At 41.3% G+C, this 26,261-nt stretch overlaps 1 protein-coding gene across 2 annotated transcripts in view; it reads right to left on the bottom strand.

Annotated features, from left to right (window-relative positions):
• The window catches only part of NOTCH2 (notch receptor 2), a 170,132-nt gene that overhangs the window by 48,737 nt on the left and 95,134 nt on the right, over positions 1–26,261 (bottom strand). For both annotated transcript variants that reach the window (XM_043877037.1, XM_043877038.1), the window contains exons 6-12: positions 12,556–12,789; positions 11,052–11,207; positions 10,343–10,531; positions 9,057–9,170; positions 8,135–8,248; positions 6,254–6,487; positions 1,286–1,396 (exon numbers count right to left, since the gene is read on the bottom strand). In XM_043877037.1, the coding sequence (XP_043732972.1) occupies positions 1,286–1,396; positions 6,254–6,487; positions 8,135–8,248; positions 9,057–9,170; positions 10,343–10,531; positions 11,052–11,207; positions 12,556–12,789 (1,152 nt within the window). The remainder of the gene's footprint in view (positions 1–1,285; positions 1,397–6,253; positions 6,488–8,134; positions 8,249–9,056; positions 9,171–10,342; positions 10,532–11,051; positions 11,208–12,555; positions 12,790–26,261) is intronic.

Raw genomic sequence — 26,261 nt, 5'->3', positions numbered from 1 at the left:
ACTTAAGCTCTCTGAATTCAGGGTTTCTCATCAATACTGTAGAAATAATAATAGTAGTGACAATTAAATGAGACTAGGCACTTGCCTACCTCAAAACAAGGCCTTAAGAAATGGTAGCTATTCTCTTCTTATTACCCATGTAAAAGAAGTATATATGCCATTCCGTCTGAAAGGAATTCAGTCGGCTGTGAATGTTGGAGTAACATATTTCAGGATACAGAAGTACATCTGGCTCCACACCAGCAGTGCTGGGTACTAGATATAAGGGCTCTCATCATCCTGGTCTTCTGAGTGATATTCTACTGAAAAGAGATCACAGTGACCACACAGGCCACAAACGTTCCTCTCTTGTGTCCACAATCACACCAAGCAGTGCAAAGGACTGTGAAATACAGAGAGAGGTAAGTTCCCAGCAAGAAAGAGGCATCTTTTGGCTTTCTGACATTGTAGTTTAAAAAGTTCTGTGGGAAGTTTCTCACATTGGTTGCAAATGACCACATGGTATTTATGAAATGGTAACATCATTATGTAAGTGCCTTACTGTGTATGGCATTGTCTAGAAAGAATGGGATTGGCACATCACACACCCTCTGATGGTGCCTTTGACAAACAGATCTATCAAAAAGAGGCAGTTCCTAGTACTTTTTGATCAGGAAGGTAAAAGGTAAAGGTAATCTTATTAGTAACAAAAGAGATAAGAGAAAAGATGCACGCGAGTTTGTGTATAAATGTTCTAGCTGGGGGGGGGGGGGGCGTTAATTAAGAGGAATTTAAGAAGAATTATAACCAATTTTATTTTAGTCACTTACTTTCTCCCTCCTGGAGAGAAAATAAAACCCACTATGCTAGCCAAAAATAGGTTGCTTTGCTAAGTTTTGACCTTACCCAAGTACTTGTAAGAGGAAGTACTCAGAAAAAATCATGTAAGGTGTTCACAGAATTTTACCTTGGCCATGCCTTTATAGAAGGCATTCACTACTAAGTATAGAAAAACTTGAAAACTATATAATTTAAGCACAGTGATGGAAACTCATGGTCTGAAAAGAAACTCTTTTTAAGTAGCTATAAACACATGGCCTAAAAACCGTAACTAATGAAAAGTTTCATGTTACAGTTCAGGGAAGGCCTGTAAGTAGAAAAGTGGGCCAGAGAAGCACAGAAACAACCTTCTAACCTTCCAAGAGACAAAGAAGTCAGATATATTTGAAAGTAACTAACCTTTAGATGCCCTTTTCCCAAAGTGAGGGGGCTGAAGAAGGAGTCTCCCAACAAAAAGGACCATTACCTGTGAATCCTGGTGAGCAAACACAGCTGTAACGATTAACGCCATCCATACAGACTCCATGGACACATGGGTTACTTGCACAGTCATCAAAATTGATTTCACAATTAACGCCTGCAAAGATGAAAGCAAAGAGAAACCGTGCAATATTAGCACAGAAATACCAATGATCTTTGTTTGTAATGCTGGGTGTTAAGAAATCTGATGAGTATCTAGCCAACCCTGAATACAGGAGAGTAACATTTCTGAAAGTTCAGTCCTCCAGACCTAGTCAAAGGTATCATGAGGTCAAATGATTATATTAATCACACTAAGCCACTATTTGTCTTTTTTATTGTGTTGGCATTTGCACTGTTACAAAAGCAATGGAGGCAATTAAAATAAATTAATTGATTAAAAAAAAAAAAGTCCACCAGACCCTGTGACAGACAGAGTCTTCAGAACCTGGCAACAGTTCTTCATGATGTATGCTCCATCAAGGCAGAGATTTTTATCTCTTTTGCCTCAAGCATCCAGAGCAGTTTATAGCATATGTTGCCTCATTTTAAGTACAAATTAGGGATCCAAAGTTAATATACAGCTGCAATGACAATCAGATGAACTGATCCCTTTTACACACTGAACAATTCTCAGTCACAGGCAGCAAGGAGTCTGTCATCACTTCTGCCTTAATTCTGAGGCTGACAGTTTTCTACGACCTTGAACATAAGGTGCTTCCTAATTTCAGAAACACTGAAGATTTAAAAAAAAAAAAAAAAAAAAAGTGTGGCTCAGTATTGAAGAAATCTGCAAGGCAGCTGACAGCCAGCAGTGGGCACAGTAAGAGCCGCACTTTGATTTATTTAACCCCAGGGGTGGGACACATGGACAAATGGTGAGATGAGAAGCATAAATGAAGGGACCCCACTGAAGGGGCCCTGGTTAGCAAGCCAATGATTTGGAGTGGCATGAAAGGTCAACGTGAATGGTGTGGGATGGATTAATGTGAGAAGAACACTGGGCAGGCCATGACATGGAGTTGGTTTAAAGAAATGGTGCCCAAGGCCAAGGACATGCCAGTAGGAATGAAAGCAAAAGGATCAATGTGAGAGGTCATAAGAGTTATAGTCTTTATCACTTGGAAACTGAGTCAATGAAGAGAATAAGGGAGAAGTCATGGAAATTCAGTTACCATACCTGGATGTCTAGGAAAATATAATATTCTTGACAGACGTCGTGAATGAGGAAGAGGAGTTGGTGTTGGAAGACAAAAATCCTGGTTTTGGATCTTTGAATTTAAAACATTAACTACTTATATAGGTCTTATTAATTGATCTCCATGGACATGATTGCTTTAGAATATCAGACTGTACCCAACCAAATTATTACCCAGTTCCCACATCTCCATCTTGATGATAAAGCTATGGCTTTAGATTACAATAAATATCTTACTGGAAAAAAAAAAGAGCAATGGCGGCATGACTGCTGGCATCTCAGCAGGATCCAGAAGGTGCCGAACTGCACTGTACTGGTGTACTTTTTACTCTTCACCTCCATGTACTCAGTTAATACAAAAAAAGATAGTTTCGCTTAAGAATGACTTTGATGAAGCTTCCAAAATTATTAACTTTATGATTTGATTATACCTTGACCCTTGAGTATACCTCTATTGTTTTGTGTGATGAAATAGAAAATACACATAAAGCTATTCTGTGGCATGCCAACATACAGAGCAGTCTCCAGGAAAAGCAGTTGTGTGACTGAATACTGAACTGAAACTTTTTTCACAGAATCCCATTTTAATTGAAAGAGCAACTGACAGACGAACCAGGACTATTCAGACCTAAGTACTTAGCAAATAGTTAAGTGAAAGAAACAAGCCTGCCACTTCAAGGAGAACAACTGTGCTCCAGAGGTAAAATTTAAGCTTTCATTAGAATTTTGGAACTTGTATCTACTACTATAAGCTTGATACTGACTGTTACTATTAAGGGCTAAAGTTCACAACAAATCTTATGGAGTCATAGCTTTCTCCTGGGGTATGTTGCCTTCCTTCTGGCCTATTCCCCAGATGAATGGCAGAGTTTGACTATGTTCAGGAAAGTTTAATTATAGATATAGGTAACTAAATACTAGAGATATACCAATCCCTACTGTTACCACTATTCTGTAAAAATACTGTTATATTACTTAACATGAATTTAGTGATGAATTTGGATATCATAAAAGAATATCTTGGCAGTTTAAAAAGTCTAAAAATAATCAGTCTATGAAGCCTGATAATTAGGATATAAACTAACAAATGAAACTTCCTCAACAAAATGCCATAATATTTATTCAAACTTTATGTGAATATTTATTAATAATTATTATATTGAAAATGTATCGAGTCATTATTGTGAGCAAAATACTCTGCTTCCCACTTGATATAACTTTATTTTTCTCACTTCAGTGCCAAATCAATTTGTGTTACACCCATTTTATCATGCACTTGCACAATTACATCAGCACAGCTAGGACGTGAACCCAGCTCTCTGGATTCTATACACTTTACCGCACCACACTGGTCACTGTGATTAATGTGGCTATGCTGCCTTGCTAGCCACAGATAAGGCAAAGGTTTCAATATTCCTTAATTACAAATGGATACCTTTAGGAGATGTGTCTAGCCCTTGATTGACAATCCAATTAACCCACAATAGACCAAGGCAGGCCCCAGGAAGCCATGCAGTTTAATGGGACTCTGCCCCCAAATCCATGTTGTATTCTAGCAGGAACAGATACTCAGCTCAAGCTGGGCCAATGAAATTATCTCATTGGAACGTTGGAACATGAACTGGGTGACCTACAGTCTGCATGTGGCCCTACTTCCCGCTAATCCCCCCAAAGCCTCATTATTCAATTCTCACTTGGAATCTGTAAGATGCTTCTGTGTGCTTTCACAGAATTCCTTCTGCTTGTCTGTTTTGTAGTTGTTGTTTGCTGATGATTCTTTTAGCTAGTCAATGCAGTTTCTATAACTTGAAACTCCCCAAACTTTTAAGATCACAGGTGAAAAAAGGTATTAGAAGTGATTCTGGGTAGTGTACTGCGCTTTAAGTACTTAGTGAGTGAGAAACCACAATTATAACCTGCAGATTGAAAAAGTATCCCTTCTATCCATACACTCATCCAAACCCCAAGCTACCAACTTAGACTATATTATGAATGGGTTGTCGACTCTTAGATTACAACTCAAAAGTCTATTCATAATGGTTAATTGAATGACTCCTTTCACCGAGGCTCCTTGTACATGCCAGGTCCTTCTACACCCATTACAGACCAAGATGTCTTTATGCAGTCTGCATCTCTTTGCGTGAATTCTCCAAACAGTCACAGGAATGAATTTGTCAGTTTTATGAAAGAACCTGTGCCTTCCTCCTCTATGCTGCCTGCACACCACTGATATTTACTGCCTGCCTTTCTCACTGACAGCTACTTCCACCTTGATTTCTCTGTACTCCCCAGGTAACACACCTGATCCATCCCAGCATAATAATATAATCCCAAAGAAAACAAAATGCTTGCCAGCCCACCACTAACCCAGGTTTCCAGTACATTTTTATAATGGGAACGATAGCAAAGCCTAAAACAGCCCCACCATTCTAAAGGCATCCATTCAATTGCTTGTAAATCTCTCAAATTTCTTTTCGTACTGCAATTTCTCATGTCTGGGGACCAGCCCGGAAGCAAATTGCTTTTGGAAGGTTTCACAAAGATCTATTCAGCTCTTTTAGAAAGTTATCTAAACGTGGGGAGGGGGAAGGCATTTTCAACTGGGAAGGCATGGGATGTTTTTCGTATGCTTGAGCAACTCAAAAAGGACTTTGTTTTCAAACTTGGCATGTACGAGTTCCTGGATGAAGACCAGGGCCTTTGACAAGTTTGAAGAAATGGATTTGGAAATAACAAAATAAAATAAGGGCAGCTAACCGCCTCCCCCACCTTTGCCCCCTACACAGGCCATTTTCCTTAAATGGAGAATGAGTTCTCAATAAATCACTCCTTGTATTGGCAGGTTCCCTTCTAACAAAGGCACACACTAGTTAATCTTCCACTAATACATTTTCCTTTGATCTGAGACACAGAACTTCTCTGTCCATTAACCACAGTTGTGACCATAATTATTCCTCAAATAAGTAAAACAGAATCCACTGAAACCTGTGAAATGCTGCTGCCTGAGAAAACAGCTCAACATTTCCCCAGCAAGGAGTAGCATGCCCTCATGACTAACAAGCCGTCATTCAACTGGAGGCAGGAAACAGCCATGAACTGGGGATGGGAAACGACAGCTCTGCATTCTAATTGACAATGACCCAGACATGTTGCAGAGTCTCTCCTCTCCCTCTGAGTCCCCCCAAATGCCCAAAGCCCAGCAGAGAAAAACAGCAGAAGAAAGATGACACATTAAAGATAATGTGTTAGTTGCTTAGTAATGCCTGACTCTGCGACCCCATGGACTATAGCCTGCCAGGCTCCTCTGTCCATGGAATTCTCCAGGCAAGAATACTGGATTGGGTTGCCATTTCCTTTTCCATTACAGATACTGGACTCTAAAAGAGAGGAAAAACTACTGGAAGAACGGGAGGGATGGAGAGGGAAGGACCAACTTCATTAAACTGAATAAGGTGGAAGTTAAAACAAAAAAGACAATCCAATCGAGCCACAAAAGTAAGAAGGATTTCAATTTTCAATAATAATTTCAATTTTTTGAAGTGGTATGCCTCCTTTTGATGAGAAACACATACACAGAATCATCAGCTTTGTGAAGCTATTGTCTCTGACTTCCCTACTGGCTAGAGCTATCTGCCTCTGAGATGTTCCTGGCTGTGCTTCTCAGAATCAAGACTATATTTTTGGTATCTAAACATGTGCTGAGAAAGTCTGAGACATCTGTGTAAACTGTTTTAGAGAAACAGTGAAAACTCCAAAGGCAGTGAATAGTGGGCTTACCTGACGTGCCTGGCTGGCAGTTGCACTGGTAACCATTCACCAGGTCGATGCAGCGACCCTCATTCAGGCAAGGGCTGCTATAGCATTCATCTATCTGGTCACTGCAGATGGCACCCATGTAGCCCGGATTGCAGATGCAGGTGTAGGAATCAATGCCATCCTGACACTGGCCGTGGTGGCAGGGATCAGGGTCACAGTTGTCGATGTTTTCCTCACATAACACACCAGTGAATCCTTGGAAGGAATTGTACCCAAGATACTTAAACCCAAAGTGCACATTCCACACCTGAGCATACATGTAGCTCTAGCATCCTCTAGTCCTACACATCCCATATCTTAAACAATTCATACTGTGGGCCATAAGCAATTGGAACTGACTATCTGCACTGATGTACAAGGCAAGCCTAGCGAGTTTTGTTTAAAATGAAGTTCACATCAGATCTGTAGAATTCAAATAGCTTCTTCTAAATGATCAATAATTTCACTGCAGAGACATTTTAACTGCATCTTAATTGCATACTAGACTTCAGTGGGGAATAGCTCTCTATAATTTTCCTTAATATATTTATCTCTATATGCCTTTCCTCCCAAACCAGTCTGCAATATAGGTACTAAATTAATGACTTCATGTACCTTATCTTTCCAATTCTGACCTGAGAGGTCAGAGAACTTTTCTTTATTCCTCCCAACCTTCCAGGAATCTATGCAAATATAGTAAGTTTTTAACCAATACTTGTTAAATAAAATGACCACGTTAAGACAGTTAAAGGGGGCAAATAAGAGTTCCTTTATCCAACCTTAAATCCTTTTAAGAGACTTTAGAAGGACTCTCCTCCCTTTTAAACATGAGCTCAAAGTTTAAATTCTCTCCAGTGAAGGTTATACTCCATAAGCATAATCTAGCCAGAAGAAGACCTAACCTGAAACTTTTCCAACAGAGACCAGAGTTTGTGAAAAGAAAAGGAGGTTGAGTGGATCATCTGACAGGGCCCACTCTGAGAAGGCCTAATAAGTGATAATATTCTAATGCTATTGAAATACTAATTCTTTGTTTATTTTTATGACTTAGTTTGCTTTTCTGTGATCACAAAAAAAATCATGCACATGATGCTTAAAATCTTTTAAGAATCCATTTTCTAAAAAATAAGAAAAAATGTCTTGAATTATATTCGTAACTTCTTTCTTAAACAGTCAGATAAAAAAGAAACTGGGAAATCATCTTTTCTAATAATTTCTAGTCCTTCTCTACACAGTAATGGTCTGTGCAGAAGCAAATGTGTAACAAGAAATGTCTGGCTTATTCAAATCCACTCCCAAATTGGAAATGTTGCCACAGATCAGAAATGTAGAATCTCTGTGAGCATTCTTTTTGATTCTAGCAGCAGAGGCAGGAAAGAGGCCCCAAACCTTCCCCGACAGAGCGCTCTCCCATGCTCAGATACACGTTTGACTCTCAAAGCATCAATCATATTTATGCAGAAAACCTCTGCACTTGCCTACCGCTGCATTTCTGAGCCTTTGTTCAATCACGTGCCTCAAGAAACACAGAGACAGGCCTCCTGCTGAGAAGCCCCAATGACAACTGGAATTCTTCCCTTTTCCAGAGGAATAAGGCAAGCCAGCTGGAAACTCACCATTGCCAAAATCTGCCCTAGAAAGACGGGGACACCAAGTGGAAATGTCCAGGCCAGGCCATCATTGTGGTGAAGAAAGCAGGTGTTGTAGAAGGAACTGAGAGCAGCAAGAAAGAGCTGGAAGAAGCCCCTTCTAAACACAGAGCAGCCCACTAATAGACTGGCCTGGCAGGGCAGCTAGAAGAGGACAGTCTCCTATTTAGGGCGGATGGACCTACCAGGGGAATAAGAAGTGAAAAGTTCTTACCTGTGGCACACTGGCACTCATAACCATTCGGGTGATCTATACACTTTGCCCCATTCAGACATGGAGTACTAGAGCAGTCGTCAATATCGATCTGGCAAACGGGCCCCGTGAATCCTTAAAAGGGCACATGATGACACAAGTCAAAGGATTAGCTTATGTTTTCCTTACTATCAGAATGATGCCCAAGAGGAACTGGGTAGTTATTGGCAGGGTTTATACCCCTGGATCAGCACATGGAGAATTATTCTCCTGAACAGGTACCTGGGATAACTGGGTGAGGCTCAGGGCATCAGAGGCCCATGGGTGTCTCTCTCACCTCTTTTTCTTCTCAGTATAGATTTCACTTCAACTTAAAGTAGGAACTGAATGCATACAGGGAGAACCCCCTAAGAAGTGAATGTAGCTGCACAGGAACTGGGACCTTCTCTCTGAAGAAACAACAAGAGAGGCTACAGCCTAAGGCAGAAAATTCAGCACGTCTTCCATAAAGGCTGTAGGGGGCCAAAGGAGAGACTCAGCATTCTTTGGAAAGAACTGACTTGTTAATGTACCCATGGGTGAAATGTCTAAAAATAATCATCTCAGAGAAGGGTTTCAAGCATATGACTCACGGGAAAAAATAAAATCCTGAATAACCTAGAACTAAGGGCTTCCATGAGGTATGAACTTCCTGAAATGTACACACAGACGGCGAGGTCATGGGCCATTCAGAATAGACTTGGACTTCTGGCCACAAAGGATCTGGAAGATATACTAGCTGAAACCAATCCCCCACGTCTGTACACACACACTCCTATCCCGAAGCGCTCGCTTTAATGACTTCCTCATGGAGAGCCCACACACATTCTCTCCCTCCTCTCTTCCCTGCGGTCAGTCGGCTTTGTGCTTTCAAAGAAAACAGGGGCAGGTGGTGGGCACTTACCAGGCGGACACAGACACTGGAAGCGATTGACTTTATCCACACACTGTCCATTGTTCACACAAGGGTTGCTCTGACATTCATTTATCTCCAACTCACAATGCACACCTTTGAAACCTGAACAAAATGGACCACACAAGTGGCTTAGAAAAAGACAAAGGCGTATTCTAGCCAAGAAAGCACAAATTCATAAAGATGACTACATCCTCTATGAGTACGAACATTTCTGCAGAGGGAAAAGAGGACTATGCCGTGATTGAAAACAGTCACTGTGAGCATCAGTCAGACACGGGCATATCCTGGGATATCCATGTCACTGTGGAGACGGAGGAGAGGTTACCTCCAAAGACCTTGGTAAGACCTAGCATGGCAACAAAGACTGAACTACATTCTCGGATCAGTCCAGGCACTGCTTTCAGGACAGTGCCAGGCTCACGGGGTCCCCAGTCCTAAGGACCAGCTGAGTGAATCAGAGATGCTATTGTACTTGGGGTGCAAGTCAAAGTCAGGAGGGCCTGCCAAGGCTAGAGCGCTTAGCACCCGTAATCAGGCCAAGCAGCCCCTGATAGCTGTCATTTTAAGCTAAAGTTCAGCTGTGCTAAGGATTCAAGCAGAGGTCTCTGCAGAAGAGTTCCAAGATATAACACAGCATGTGTATCTCACCATGAGATAAACAGCAAGTTCCTATACAATTATGGGTAATATTATTTTCTATAAATGGAATGGTATGCTATTTGTAATATATCAGGGGATAAGGAAAGCTTGCTATTTAAAGAATTTTTATGATAAATACTTTATTAAATCAAAGTATACTTGCATTTTAAAAATCTTCTGAATTTTTCTCTCACAAGTATCTGGGTTTTGACATGATGGGATTGTTTTCCACAGTTCTAAGAAGTTTAACATGGGTCTTAGTCCTTAAGGGTCCCCTTGCATATGTGCATGCTAAGTTGCTTCAGGCGTGTTCGACTCTTTGCGACCCAATGGATTATAGCCCATCAGGCTCCTCTGTCCATGGGATTCTCCAGGCAAGAATACTGGAGTGGGTTGCCATGCCCGCCTCCAGGGGATCTTTCCAACCCAGGGATCAAACCCACGTCTCCAGCGGCTCCTGTACTGCAGGCAGATTCTTTGCCACTGAGGCACCAGGGAAGCCCTAAGGGTCCCGTGGCTAGGGATTAAATGCCAACAGAGCTTACGGAAACGCCACACTGTACTGAGTGCTCTGCCTAAGACAAGCACAGGGCAAGGTCTCCGGCCTAGACGCCACACACCGACGGCCCATGTACCTGGCATGCACAGACACGTGAAGCCTCCGATCTTATCCAGACAGGTGGCATCATTCTTGCAGGGGTCTGAGTGGCACTCATTGATGTCCATCTCACAACGAGGTCCTGCATAGCCCTTCAGACACTCACAGTGGAAGGCACCATCTGTGTTCACACATTTTCCTGCATGCTCACAAGGATTGCTGTTAGCTGGAAGACACAAGCACCCATAACCAGGATCAAAGCACTCGAAGGAGCTTCCACAAATGTGGACTACAGAAGTGGGTCAGATTAGTAGCATTAGGGCCAGTCCTTTTTTTTTTTTTTTTTTTTTTAGGGCCAGTCCTTTAATAATCTGATTCTCAATTTCTTATGTCCTTCTAATCAATCAATCAATCAGAAAGTAAGTAAATAAATAATTAAATGAAAAAGGAAGGATGGAAATAGGGAAAGAAAGACAAAAGAGGGCAATCTCAACTCTCATGTGTGTCTGCTGTTCTTATGCCCAGTCACTAAGGTAGGGATCCATGTTAAGAGTCAAGCACAAACCTTGTTATGTATTTGAATTCCCAGCATAGACTATGTGGTTACACTGAAAGGTCAGTTGTAAACAGAAGGCATATAACAGGTCTGAGGTTTGGATGAAATGGGCTCACAGAGTGAAATGTGCTTCAGCTGAAATGTCTGCTGAGTTCAGCTGACAGGAACAGGAAAGGTTCTGTGAACTCACCCATGGCACACTCATCCACATCTTCCGTACAGTCACTGCCTTTGTAGCCTTGTGGGCAGGTGCAAATATACTGTCCATTCAGAGGGTTGGTGTCGCACAGCGCCCCCTTGTGGCAGGGGTTGCTGATGCACGCATCATCCAGATGACATAAGAGACCTGTCACAGGGGTGAGGTAAGGAGAAGAAAGAGAAAATGTCCCTTACCTGGGGAATGAGTTTCTCTTTCATGGAGGACTGAACACCTTAGGAATGGCACATCAGAATCCAGTGAAGATTTAGAGGCAATTTCCCCTTTGCCTGATCCTGCCTTAGGGACATGCTGCAGCTAACTGCAAAGCAAGAAGCTTCTGCAGACACCTCCCTCTATACCCTGAATCTGAGCCTTCAGCTGGACCCCTCCTCAAGGGTAGAAAATGTGAGGGATTTGTGAGATGGTTAGGTGTTGCAGTCAGGAAAAGGGAGACATCCTTCCCACTGGGCTGTCATGTCTAACACATGAAAACCAAGGCTGCCCAGTTCAATCTGAATTTCAGATAAACAATGAATAATTATTTACTCTATGTCCCAAATATTACATACATCCTATATTTTATCTGGCAACACACTTTCCCAAGATCATGCTACCTGATGATCTTGGGGCCACCTGCATTTCATTAGTCTCAGAAGAAAAAAAAAAACCCAGCTGAACATCATCAGCCTATACTTGGGCAGCTTTTTAATAGTGTCAACATTCCTGGCTCAAGTGCCCTCAGGACTCTGAAGACATGACTAGGCCCAATGTTCTGCATAGTTCACATGGGAACTGGATTTTCCAGTCTGCAATTAGCTTAAGAAGAGGTGACTAAGGCTTCTTCTACAAAGCTGGAGGCGGGGCTTTTGAAAAGGCATAGATACAGGAACATTTCAAAACTGCTGGGCACCAAGTTCTATCGCTGAGCAATCTCCTTCTGTAACATTCCTCCTCTCACTGATTGATTCCTAGACCCAGAACTGTTAAACTGAGAGGCTAGAGCAATGTTAACTTTGCAGTTGGTGAAAACCTTCCGCTACAGGGCAATATTGAGAGCTGGAATACACTTCATTGTTTCCCTCTTGCTAACCTTTTCTGAGTAAATGGATTATTTCTTCTTAAAATTAAGTGCCTACCTCCATTTGTGAGTAATTTTGTCTTAATTTCTGAGAAATTTACCTTAATTTCTGAGCAGTCTTTTAGCTTAAAATCTTAAGGAGGTTACAGATGTTTCCAAGCAAGAGTTACTTTCATTTTGGGGGGATGAAACACTGAGGTACATGGAATTGAGAGCTAAAAGTCCTAAGGAAGAAGACTGACTTCACAGCACTCTGGCTACCAATTACACTTCCAGAAGAATGGCTTTGAGTGCCATGTTCCAAAGGATGAAACTTAAAAGGACATACCCCAAAAGAGATCAAAGAGATGGAGGCAGAAGTCCTGAATGCTCACCAGTCCTTTCCCCTTTCCAGCTCTGTTCTTCTGCCAGCCTTACCTGCCTTTCCTTCTGGGCACATACAAGAGAAGGAGGCCACACGATCGATGCAGGTAGAGCCCGGGGTGCAGGAGGCGAAGGCACAATCATCGATGTTCTCACTGCAGTCGTCCCCACTCCAGCCATTCACACACACACAGCCGTAGCCCCCATTGCGGTTGGTACAGGTGCCCCCGTTCTGACAGGCATTGGGTTGCAGCAGGCACTCATCCACATCCTCTGTGCAGAACTGTCCTTTGGGGGGAAAAGTGTCTTTGTTTAGGGCTCTGAGTCTCAGAGGATTAGTACCATACCAGCCTCCACACGTTCTTCACCCTCATGTGACCTGGGTGAACTTATGGCAAAATTAACTCACAAACAAACCCAGTTCTCACATGACTTTTAAGGCCACCTAGAGACATCCAAATTCTAGGCAAATAATTTAGGGAAGGCAAGTTCTATCCCTAGAAACTCTGACAGCATGAAGTCTAGCCAGCCTATCAGAGAGAAAATTGAGTCTTGTAAGAGCCTTAAATCAGGTTTGGTTAAATCCCCGGGACAATGAATGTGAGAAGAGCAAGGAAAGAAGGGTCTAAGAGATGAGTAAGGATGAGAAGCAACCTTAAAAATCAAAATGTTAAGGCTACCATTATGTATCTTGACTATATCAATGTCAATATCCTGATTATGATATTAGACAGTAATCTTGCAAGGTGATGATGTTACCATTGGGGAAGACTTGGTTAAAGGTAAACAGTATTTCTGTTAATACTTATAACTTTCTGCAAAACTGCAATTATCTCAAAATAGAAGGTTTCATTAAAAAATACATGCAAGAGCAAGAAAGGGCAGAGAGAAAAATCAAGGAGTTAAGAACAATAAAAGCCTTGGTAAAATATAAATGTGAAACACAAAGCCAAGATGAAGCGACTGGAGCCAAAGATGGAGCAGTGGAATAAGATGTAGAAAGTTAACCTCATGCAACAGAAGATGGAAAAGATATTCTGCCTGAGGAAGCAAACTAAAGGATGATAAACATGAGACCACCAATGGATATACCACAGGTCACTGCAACAGCAAAGGATAGGGACTATGGCAAACGCTCTCGGGCCTCATGACAGGGAACAGGACTTACTTATAAGCTACTTAAAAGCAAGGGATTTGTAATTAACCAGCAGTTAAGTGCTGGGTTACCTGAGTTGTAAAACAAGTTGATGAACCTGTCTTATAATAAGTTGTCTTTTAATAGCTTTAAGAAGCTACCATAGGGGATGAATATTCAGATCATATGAATTCTCTAAAACAACATGACAAGACCCTCAAGATATACTTAATTTTTCTTTGTAAAAAACTCACTGAATGATTCAAAAAGGCACTCTGATGTAGAGGCCTCTTAACGACAAAGCACAGGGCATTCATACTCAGAAAATGCCAGGGCTATACCTAGTCCCCAGATAATAAGTCAGCTGGCTCAAGGGCTTTCAGAGTCTGCAAGGTGCCCAACTGTGCAGCCATTATTGCCAACAGGGGCTTCTGTGTCTGAGCCAACCTAACTGACCACCTATTCTTTACTCCTATTTAACCAACGCATCCACTATTACAGAACCAACATCATTCTATTGCACTTCAATTGTACATCCATCTCCCATCACTGGGCTGCAAGCAAACTCGGTTCAAGAGCATTTTTTGTATTCCCAGCTAAGATCCCACTGCCTAAGATGGCAGTGTGTGGGCAGCTCTGGAACTCTGTGCTCAGGGCCCTCCTTCTGTGCTGCTCTTCTCACTCCACTTCATCCATATAATACCTGAAGGAGCCACCACGTATTTACATGATCACAGCTTCCTGATCCAGGATGGGCATCTGATACAAGCCGTGTCTCTTTTCCAAACTTTTGGACTAGGGACCCTTTGCCACATGGACTAAAAGAAAAATGTGACCAGTCTACACATAGTATGATAACAGTGAATCAGAAGTGCACAGAAAAGAAAAAACACAATCTGGTGACATTCAAGTTACTAGCTCCAGCTGTTCCCAAAGACTGACTGTTTCTAAGCCTATTTACAAGCATAGCCACTCTTCCAGCAGGTATCCCTAATTTGAGATGGGGATCTGTCTATTGCATCCGACAGTATTAACTAGTACAGAGGGAGGGAGGAAGTGCAGGAGCAATCATTTCCCCCAGGGTAGATGATGTCAGTATAGAAAGCTTTGCTCCCTTACTTTACTGGCAGAAATGCTACCTCACAGTAATGACAGATGTGTTGTTAAGATGCAGGTGGGATACAGAAATGAAAACATAACCAAGAAGCAGGTGAAGAGTTTCTGCAACCTGGGAATTCCTAAGTCTTGTCTCTTACACTAATGCTAACTCAAAATACCCATGCTAGCATCAAACTTAACTGACTTGCTGAATGTGAGAAATTTGGAAGTTGTTTTTCTTTCTTATTGGTTCTGAGTACAAGATTTTAAAAAATCTCATATATATTTCATATACATTATATAACACCCAGACACTTAAATATTATAGTGAAACAAACTAGGTTAACGAAATAATGTTTGGAATAAGAATTTTGTACTCTTGGGAAAGGAAATCAAGAGTCACTGATTGCTTACTGTGAACCACATATTGGGCTTGAGGTCTTGCGATCACTGTCTCATTGAGGAAACGGGCTCAGAGAGGTGACATAACTCACCTATCATGAGGCAGGGGGTACAGGAGGGCTGGGATTTGAACTAGAGCTGCTGACTCTAAAATCCTTAGCAAAGACTTAAGGTGTGAATCTCACCATATCAAAACAACCTCTCTGCATCTCAGTTTTCCCAAGCACACAGAGGCATGGGGAAGGAGAGAGGGTGGGGGAGGGGAGGATTAAAATCATGACCCATATGATGGGATTACTGGAAAAACTTATGACTCCAAATTACTATCCAAAAGTCAAATGTATTTTTTGAGTACAGTTGACCATTTTTCCAATGAGATTGATTTTTGAAGGTCAAATACCTAAGGCGTTTTGTGTTTGGTGTCAGATACTGTTAGAGAAATCAAATCTGGAGAGTCAAAAGAATCCTGGCTTATATGTAATCTTTCATAGAATAGATCATTTTCCTCTAAGACTCGGGCATATTTCTCCAGAACAAAACAAAACCCCTCCCAGGCATATTTATGCCAGAATTTTTTCCTCATTCCAATTCCAGCAACCAGTTATTACATTTGGAATGTTAGAACAGTGACCAGGGTGCCACAAAATTGCTTGTTCCAAAATTCCCAATGGAAAGTCTACTAACATACTGCACTTCTTTCATGTCACCTCCCTCTTGGCAAAGGAGGAAACCAATGCAGAAGCCTAAAAATAAGAAACATGAGGCTCAGAAAGGTTAAGTAACCACCAACCCTACCACCCCTGCCCAGGGTCATAAACTGGTAAGTCAGAGGCACTGTCATTCAAACCCAGATCAGTTTGACTCTAAAACTACTGTTCTTTCCACTACAGCAGAGTTAATTATCCAACTCTGGGTCTGATCAATAAGACCTACAGACTAAGTCCCTGATTCTAGGGTCTTAAAGCACACCTAAAAGGGATGGAAGCATGAGTCAGGGAAAGAAGACCTTGGTAGAAACTGACAAAGACAAAAAGTCACCAGATATTGAAACAGTAAAGTTTCCTGGTGATATTCTAGAGAGGCTGCATTCAGCTTTTCCCGCTACTCCATGGCCAAAAAGCATCAGCCTGGGCTGGAAGAAGAAGGTCCACTCAGGTTTGTGGGGTTAGATCTTGAACATATCAAAGGGACTGGAGTATATTCTTGAGTTGGGTTTAAAACAAGAAAAGGCTGGAGATCATTTGAGGCTCTGAATTCTTATATGAATTTTGAACTTGATATGACAAAGGAGAATTATTGCAGACTCACAGGTGAGGGAAGGTATGATCAAATCTGCATATGAACATTAGTCTGCCAGTAGAACACAGGGTGAACTAAAAGCAAATGACTTTGTGTTAGTTGGGAGAAAAGGAGAAGGCACTAAGTTAGGAGCTAGCTATCGAGCATATAAAAGCCCCTGGTGAAGACAGAGCTGCGTTCTTTCCACGCCCTACCTAGCTGCTACACCTTCGATCCAAGCAAGTCTCAGCCTGTACCACCATCTGTGCCAGCACACAAACCTTGCTGGTGAACTCCCAAAATATGTTGCACAAAGCTCGGCTGGGCAAGTTTGTGAGGGCATCAATTATCCCTCTTACTAATCTCACCTGCCAATTATTGCAGGCTACTGGTATCTAACATTGGGATTAAGGCAGTGGGCTACTAGGTTTTACCCATCTCCTATTAGAAAGGAAATAACTTGTTTCTAGAAACTACTTTATCTACTGCCATATAAACCTGGACTAACTTGGTATGAAGGCTGACACCTTAAACACTTAGCATGCTAAGTCGCTCAGTCATATCCAACTCTTTGCGACCTCATGGACTGTAGCCCACCAGACTCCTCTGTCCATGGGATTTTCCAGGCAAGAATACTGGAGTGGGTTGCCATTTCCTCCTCCAGGGGATATTCCCGACCTAGATCAAACCTATATCACTTAAACCCATATCTCTTGTCTCCTGAATTGGTAGGTGGGTTCTTTACTGTTAGCGCCACCTTAAACACTCAGAGCCACTAGTATATACTGATAATTCTCTGGGTGATAGCTTTTGCCTTCTAAATCTCAAGTCTCTATCTTTCCTTCATATATATTTTTTTCCCTTTTTTTTTTTTCCTTCATATATTTTATTCTAGCCACATGGCTTACTGTTGGTTCCTCAAACAAGTTCTTTCCTACCTCAGAGCCTCTGCATAACCTGTCCTCTCCACTTCAAATATTCTTCTTCCTCTTACTTATATGGCCAATTAACATCTCATACCTTGACCTTCAGCCTTCCCTCATAGCTCAGTTGATAAATCATCTGCCTGCAATGCAGAAGACCCAGGTTCAATTCTTGGGTCGGGAATATCCCCTGGAGAAGGAAATGGCAACCCACTCCAGTATCCTTGCCTGGAGAATCCCATGGACAGAGGAGCCCAGCAGGCTACAGTCCACAGGGTTGCAAGAGTCAGACACGACTTCATGACTACACCACCACCACCACCCTGACCTTCTATTCTTCATAACTTAGGTAGATCTTCAAGCTCACATTTCCTCTTTTTCCTCCTTCACTGCATCTACTCCATTCAGTCCATCTTGTCATTTATGAAATGGTATAATTTTATATTCACTTACATTTTACAGTCTCTGTCAAACTAAAAGTTCCATGAGAGCAGGAATTCTGTTGGTCATTCACCTCAGTTTATATATCAGCCACTGTACCAGACTTGGCATCACTGATGAAACAGACCTTAGATTCAATCTAATGTGCTCATTTTACAAACAAAACTATGACCAGAGCGGCATAGTGACTTACCCACGTTTACACAGCTAGTTAGAAAAAGAATCAGAAATGGACAAACTTGGGCTTCCCTGATGGCTCAGCGGTAAAGAATCCACCTGCCAATGTAGGAGACACAGGTTCAACCTCTGAACCGGGAGGATCCCACGTGCCGTAGAGCAACTAAGCCTGCGCACCACAACTGCTGAACACGTGCTCTAGAGATTGGGAGCTGCAACTACCGAGTCCACCGGCCACAGCTACTGAAGCCCATGTGCCCGAGAATCTGTGCTCTGGAACAAGAAGCCATGACAATGAGAAGCCCGCACACGGCAGCCAGAGAAAAGCCAGCACGGTGACAACGACCAAGCACAGTCAAAAATAAATAAATAAATAACTTTTTAAAAAGAAACAGACCCACTTAAAAGTGGAAATCAAGTGCTGAAAAGGAACACTGGGGTGTGTGATCACAACATTTCAAGTTAGTCTTCAAAACTATCTTGAGGGAAGAATAGGACTGAGAAATGTATAGGAAGAGCAAGTGCTTCAACTACAGACAATACTACTAACCCACTGTTAGAAAAATAAGCATGCTATTTTGTACATAGGAGCATGTGTATGTTAATCCCAACCTTCTAATTTATATATCCCCCATCCCCCTTTCCCCTTTGGTAGCCATAAGTTTGCTTTCTATGACTGTTCTACAAACAAGTTCATTCATACTTTTTTAGATTCTACATGTAATTAACATATATGATATTTGTCTTTCTCTGGCCACCTGACGTGAAGAGCCGACTTACTGGAAAAGACCCTGATGCTGGGAAAGATTGAGGGGAGGAGGAGAAGGGGCCAACAGAGGATGAGACAGTTGGATGGCATCACCAACTCAATGGACATGAGTTTGAGCCAGGAGACGGTGAGGGGCAGGGAAGCCTGGCGTGCTGCAGTCCGTGGGGTTGTAGAGTCAGACACGACTGAGCGACTAAACAACAACTGTCTGACAGACTGTGACAATCTCTAGATCCACCCATGTTGCTGCAAATGGCATTATTTCATTCTTTCTTATGGCTGAATAATATCCCATTGTATATATATGTGCCACATCCTCTTTGTCCATTCCTCTGCTGATGGACATTTAAGCTGCTTCCATGTCTTGGGTATAGTAAATAGTACTGCAATGAGCACTGGGGGGCATGTATCTTTTCAAATTATGGTTTTCTCTGAATATGTGGCCGGCAGTGGGACTGCTGGATCATATGGTAGCTCTAGTTTCAGTTCTTTAAGGAACCTCCATACTCGCCTCCACAGCAGTTGTACCAATTTACATTCCTACCAACAGTATAGGAGGTTCCTTTTCCTCCATACCCTCCCCAGCATTTATTATTTGTGGACTTTTTATGATGGCTATTCTGACTGGTGTGAGGTGGTACCTCACTATAGTTCGGACTTGCATTTCTCTAATAATTAGTGATGTCAAGGACCTACTGTATGGCACAAAGAACTGCACTCAATATTTTGTAATAACCTATAAGGAAAGAGAATCTGAAGAATATGTACATATGTGTGTGTGTATATATGTGTGTTTGTATATATATGTGTATGTGTGTGTGTGTATTATATATACACATATAACTGAATTGCTGTGCTCTATACCTGAAATCAAAATGATATTATAGGTCAACTACACTTTATAATTAAGACACAAATCAACCTACCTACAAACAAAAATGGACTCACAGACACAGAGAACAGACTTGCGATTGGCAAAGGGAAGGTGGGTGGGAAAGGGAGTCTGGGGTTAACAGATGCAAACTATTATACACAGGATGGATAAAAAACAAGGTTCTACTCTAATGCAGGGACTGTATTCAATTATCCTCTGATAAACCATAATGAGAAAGAATTTAGAAAAGAATGTATACATATGTACAACTGTAACACTTTGCTGCATAGCAGAAATTAACACAAAATTGTAAATGTACTATACATCAATCAAAAAATAAATTTATAAAAGGAAAACAAGAAAAAAGAGTACACTATATTGATTTTGTAGGAGTGGGGTCACTTTATAATGATCTTTTCTTACTGCGCCATCTAAGGTCTTAAAAGCAAAGGATGAATGAGTAAGATTATGAGCAGCACCTGTGGCAGAAAATATAACAGAGTGAACCCAACAGGACTGTACTGAAGTGGAAACTATGACCTGAGCCTCACTATCATCAAGTTCTGGCCATGTGAACTGAGGACCACTACACAAGACACCATTTTATGAGCTGCAACACATGAGGACACAGACAGTTCACTACGGTTTTCTCAAGGCACCACACACAAAACATCAATCTGACTTGAGTTGCAAGTGACTGGGAAACAAGAGGAGGAAGGGCGGAAAGGAAAGAGAAGAAATGATCAGTGAGCCTTAGCACTTCTGGAAGAAGCCCTGGCCCTTCATAGTCATCTCTCAAGTGTGAAGTGTGTGGGAAAAACTTTTACCACATCAGTGGCCCTGTTAAGGGTCAGCTCTCATTTGCAACAGTCACCACATGAACAACATGTAAAAAATGAGCTTGGCTGACCCTTGCCCTGACCCTCTACCTCCTCTTCTTTGGTTAAATCAAGAGAGTTTGGTCTCCAATATATCCTCCCAGCCAGCAGTCACCCAGGCTCCTGAGGTGTGGAGTTTCATCTTTTCCTATCATAGCAGGGCATTCTTTTAATCTCTGTCCTACAAACCTTCTCCTCTACACACAGAAGATTTTCTCTTCCTCTCCTGAAGTGAAAGGGCAGAGGACAAGCTTGACTATTCTTCAACCTCCCAGGGTTGAAATATTTTGTACAAACACTGGAGTCTACAGGGTCTGCCTGATGAGAGACTGTGTGCATGCACTAATGTACAAGCACACAAATGTGCCTATGAGGCTGGGGTTACAAGTGTCTAACAAGATCCTGTAGGTATAGTAGGCGTAGGAGATAAACATGCAGATAAATGCAAGAATCTCGGTGAATGTTCCTGCTAATCCTAGACACCATCATCTTTGCCAGACTCCTCAAAAGCGTGGTTTCCCTGCATCCTGATCAATATAGTATCTATCAATATAGTATCTAAAGAATCACCAGCTTGACCTCAGGAAATTGTGCCATTTCCCTGTTCAAACCCTCTGAGGCATGCTATTACTCTTAGGATAAAATTCTAAATCTTCTCTACATTTTCTGACTATCACTCCAGTCTTTCCCCTTGAAATATGAGTAGTGCTGGGCACTCTGGCTTTTTATCATTTATCAACATGATTACAATCTTTCCCCACTATGGATCTTTGCCCAGGACCCTGCACCTGGAGCATTTTAGGCTCAATGATCCCCTAATAATTCATACCCTCTATCCACAGCTGAAAGACAGTACATGCTGACGCCAAACTCAGATAGTTTTGCCTGTTAATATGTTCTCCAAATAACCTCTACTTTTCCCACTAGATATTCATTACAGTTCAAAATCTTACAGATAAGTACATGCTTTATGCCTATGTTCCTCACTAAACATATGCTAGACACATGCTCCAAGTTCCATGGAGAAATGGGTGGTACCATTTATTTCATCAGTGAACCTTTAGCACTTAGCATAGTGCCTAGCTAATAGTATTCCTTGAGAAGTAATCAAAATATTTGTTTAAACAAATTTTATTTGCTCTTTCCCCCCTCACTCAGATCATTCTAAACTTAACAGTCATCTTTCAACTCCTATTCCTAGTAGAACAGGGTGTCTCTATTCTACTCATACTGCCAAAGTTTTCATCATCCCCTTATCTACATCCCCCCATCAATATACATGTCTCTCATTCCACTCTCTTCCTTAGCTGCTAAACTCCATCTCATTTATACCACACCAAATTTATCTAGCCTTTTGACCTTAATCCTTCAACTATGTCTCGAGGTGACTCTACATTGTTGGAGTACCTTCTTCAATTGAAACCTAAGACTTCCCTAAAGACTACATCCCAGTTGGCAAGCAACCCTCCTCTTCCAGTTGCCTCCATCTGCATGAAGGTAAACAGGAAAAGAGCCACTCCTTTATTTCCTAGTGGTGCTACTGACTTCAAATAGTAAAAATAGACGTATTTAGCTATTTCTAGGTGTTAGACACTGTGATGAGTGCTTACAATGATAGACAAATGTAATCCTCTCATACAAAATTAGTCCAGATTTATAGACAACACAGACCTGGTCCACGATGAAGAAAGATATTAATGTATCTCAGGGAAATAAGAAGAAGAGACCCTGACAGGACCCAGTGATAGTCCTGAATTTGGAGGCATGATGTTGGGCCAGAACAATGAGAAAATTTAATGCTCCATTCATCATTCAACAAATATGTATAAATTATGTGCCAGGTCTGACCTATACACACTGGTAAACAAAAGAGTTGTGGATTCTACCCAGAATATACAGACAAAAGAGGGTTTTACAACCAATCAAATAATTATAATAGAGGGTGAGAAGTGCAGTAATACATGCATGTTGCCTTAGGACCACAGAGCAAGTGAACACAGAAGAACTATGTCCTGCAGGTCAAGTGGGGGATGATTAAGCCAAGATTATGGCCTAATGGCAGCCTGCATCAAGGCAGTATTTTTGTGTGTGTTTTGAAAATTCATATTCCTACAGATTCCACCTTCAAACCACCTAAAGTTGCATTTACAAGAATTTACCATCCAAATATTAAGAGTAATAGCAGCATATGTATTGATATTCTAAGATCACAATGTCCTCCTGCTTCAACTGTTTACGAAGTTCTTTTTTATCCATTGGTTCAATGCTATGTCTTCCAAACCCAGATGACCCCCGAGTGCCAGGGACTGCACAAATCTATAAAATGACAGAGATAAATACAAGAGTAACCTCAGGAATCTCTGGAATGGACCCAGAAGTATGCCATGTGATGCCACCTTAAAGTCAGAATAAGTACATTACAGTTGAATAAATCGTAAATTACTGTTGAAAGAGAGACAAAGACTCTACATGTTAACCAGTTTGTGTAGGAATGTAGGAGGATGGTGTGGGGGTACTTCAGGCAGAAGGAAGTGTATGTGTACAGGTAGGAATAGAAGGTAAAATATGGCTCACCTGAGGCAATGAAAAAACCCACTGTGGTTCATTATAAGGCACATATTAGTGGAGATAAGGTTGGACAGGTAGTTTGGTGCAGAGCCTTGGAACTCCATCCAAAGACAAGCGGGACCCACTGAATCATTTCAAGCAAAGAAATAACATGATCCAATTTGTGTTTCAGAAAGCTCACCCTGCTCCTGTAGGAAGAATGGACTGAACTCCATCCCACCATTCCAGGTCAATAGCAATTTAAAGCACTGAGGAGTCCCAGGGCTCCTGTGGTCTCTATAGCACCAAAAAAGTCTGTGGTGCTTTGGGGGCAAATTTCAGATGCAATAGCACCAAAGAGCAACCAGGCTCAGCCACTGTATGGAGAACTGACGCCTGGCACAGAAGCTTCTCTACCCAGAGGGAAAAATGGTACTAGGCTTCTGTATTCCAGCTAGGAGAAAAAATACACACTCTTGCTCTCTCCCACCTCTTTGGGCTGCTGAGCTGTTAACAGTTTACAGAAAGAGCCCCTCACCCCCCTGGAAGTAAAAACTAACTGTACCAGGGATTCCAAAGAGAATCAAACTACTCTATTTATAGGCAAGGCATTACTAATGAGCAGAATGAGTAAGCCAAACAAACAAACAACAACCTGGTGTTCATTAGAACATTTGCAATATAAAAGATGTAGATATACCATGTAAAATGTAGATGAAAAGCATACAAGAGAAAAATACACACTTCCTGAAACGAGTACATTATAGAAAGAATTGGTTCTATATTCTCAAAAATTTTATACACATGCAGTGTATGTGTACAATTTATACAATCTTTCAAAAGAAATGAAGATGCTGCTGCTGCTGCTAAGTTGCTTCAGTCATGTCCGACTCTGTGAGACCCCATAGACTGGTAAAATGGGGCAGGCTGAGAGAAAGGCAGAAATAGAGAGGACCTAGACAGAAGGAGTAAATATTATCAGAAAAAAAGAATGCAGTTCAAATACAAATCAGAATTGGCAACTATAAGCAACAGAACTGACAATGAAGAAAAACAAATCAGTTATGTAAAAAAAAAAAAAGCTTAAGAAGCTCTTATGAAATGCAAAGGAAAAAAAGATTAAAATATCGAGAGAAAAGATTTTAGCTCTGGGGAAGAATGAAGACCTAGTTTAACAGTATTCTTAAAGACACAAAAACAAATCAGAAACAATCTTTTCTGAGATGAGACTGAACCTAAGTTTGCAGATCCAAAGAACTCAAAAAAAGACTAGGAAAAAAAATGACAGGAAACATGCCTATACCAATATTGGTTAAAGTTCTGATTTTAAAGGAGGAGGAGAGAGAGAGAGACAGACAGAATAACTCAGAAGACACTGGACTTCTATCTATAATACTCACTACAAGAAGCAAAGGAATAATGTCTAGGAACTTCATAAGAATATAATTTGTGACCCAAGAGTTCAATATCTATACATGATGCCATTTGTGTATGAAGGCAACTAAATTAAAAAATATTTTTCAAATATTCGTGAGCTCTGTAAGAAGGCTGTGATATAAATGCACTACTAGTTAACACAGAACAAGTTACACATATAACTAAGTCTAAAGTCTTATAAATTGAATTTTAAAACAGTATGAATATCAGTAATGTTAAAGAACATGAGTAAGACTTTAGGTTTGAGTAATAATAATACTATAATATAAATTTTAAAATCCCAGATCCTATAACAAAATCTGGAGAGTTAAAAGAAGATTAAAAGAAGGGGTAAAATGAAAAGTGGAAGTGTTAGTTGCTCAGTCGTGTCAGACTCTTTTTGATCCCATGGACTGTAAACCACCAGGCTCCTCTGTCAATGGGATTCTCCAGGCAAGAATCCTGGGGTGTGGGTAGCCATCCCCTTCTCCAGGGGCTCTTCCTGACCCAGGGATTGAACCCAGGGTCTCCTGCATTGCAGGTGGATTCTTTACTGTCTGAGCCACCAGGAAAGCCCTGGGAAGAGTAAACCACTCCTAAATAACCCACCTCATTAACCCACCCCTCCTAGCTGCCTTAACTCCTAGTCTAGCCAAGGTTCTAGGGTTGGTCACATGAGTGAAGTTCCTGTCCCCTGAAGCGACTGCCCAGTACTCCTCTCTGTCTTCCTCCCTCCCCTCCCCTTTTTTCCTCTACAAACTCCTGAATAAGTGGCCCATCCCACTCCTCCCTTTATTCCTCCCTCAACGCCCACGTTTCTCTCTAACCTCTCGCAATCTGGCTTTCTTCTCTCCTTTACAGAGAAACTCCATTTTAGAAGATTTCTAAAGACCTCAAAAATTCTGACTAACTCTCTGCAATTAACATTAATATTTGAGTCTCCTGGTTGCCATTCTTTCAATTATCATCATTTGTTAAAATTCGTCTTGGAAATGCCAAAATAAGTAAGATAGGTTCCTAAGTCTCTAGAGGCTAAGAGTATATTATGTGAGGTAACTATATAAACAAGTAAGATCAGTATAATGTTGCAGGTGCTATAACAGAGGCACATAGAGCTGAGTCAAAGGCACAGTCTTAAAATGCACTCCTGACTCAGTGACGCTATGATGGCAGAGCTTCTTCTGAACTCTCAGTCCTCCCTCCTCTCACCTTCCTTCTTTAGATCCCCTTCCTCATTTCTGAAGCGTAGACTTAAGATCCAAACAGGTCCAAACCCTCTGGCCTTCTCAGCCCACACACTCTCCTTACAGACTTCCCAGGCAACCACAAGTAAGACTCAAAGTCTGAATCTCTAACCCCTACCTCTATTTTGATTGCCTAGGTCTTAGTGCTGAATATTTTCACTTGGAAAACTCATCTCAAACTCATCATCATCTCTAGCCTATTTCCTTATCTCTGTCAAAAGTCTCCATATTCTCCCATTACTCACATTTAAAAACAGATGTTAACTCTTCTCCATCTTCCCCCTCATCCAACCAAGTACTTAGATGGTCCATAAATCCTATCCATGCTTCTTTCAAACTCATGATCACTCCCACTTATTAACTTCTATTGTGGCTATGTGTAGACTTTCTTATTTCTTCCTAGTGAATGTGACCATTTATCAAAGAGAGGAATTGATTTATTTCTTCTTTGTGTCTCTTATAGCATCTAGCATAGTGTATTGGATATAACTGTTAATTATTCAACAAATATCTGTTATTGAAGCTACCTTACAATCATTGTGTAAGGGCTTGAAAAGTCACGAAGTAAGAACTGGATC

The sequence above is a fragment of the Cervus elaphus genome, chromosome 20 (genome assembly GCF_910594005.1).
Source record: "Cervus elaphus chromosome 20, mCerEla1.1, whole genome shotgun sequence".
Classification (NCBI taxonomy): Eukaryota; Metazoa; Chordata; class Mammalia; order Artiodactyla; family Cervidae; genus Cervus; species Cervus elaphus.
Note: the sequence above shows the minus strand (reverse complement) of the source record. Positions and strands in the feature narration are given on the sequence as shown.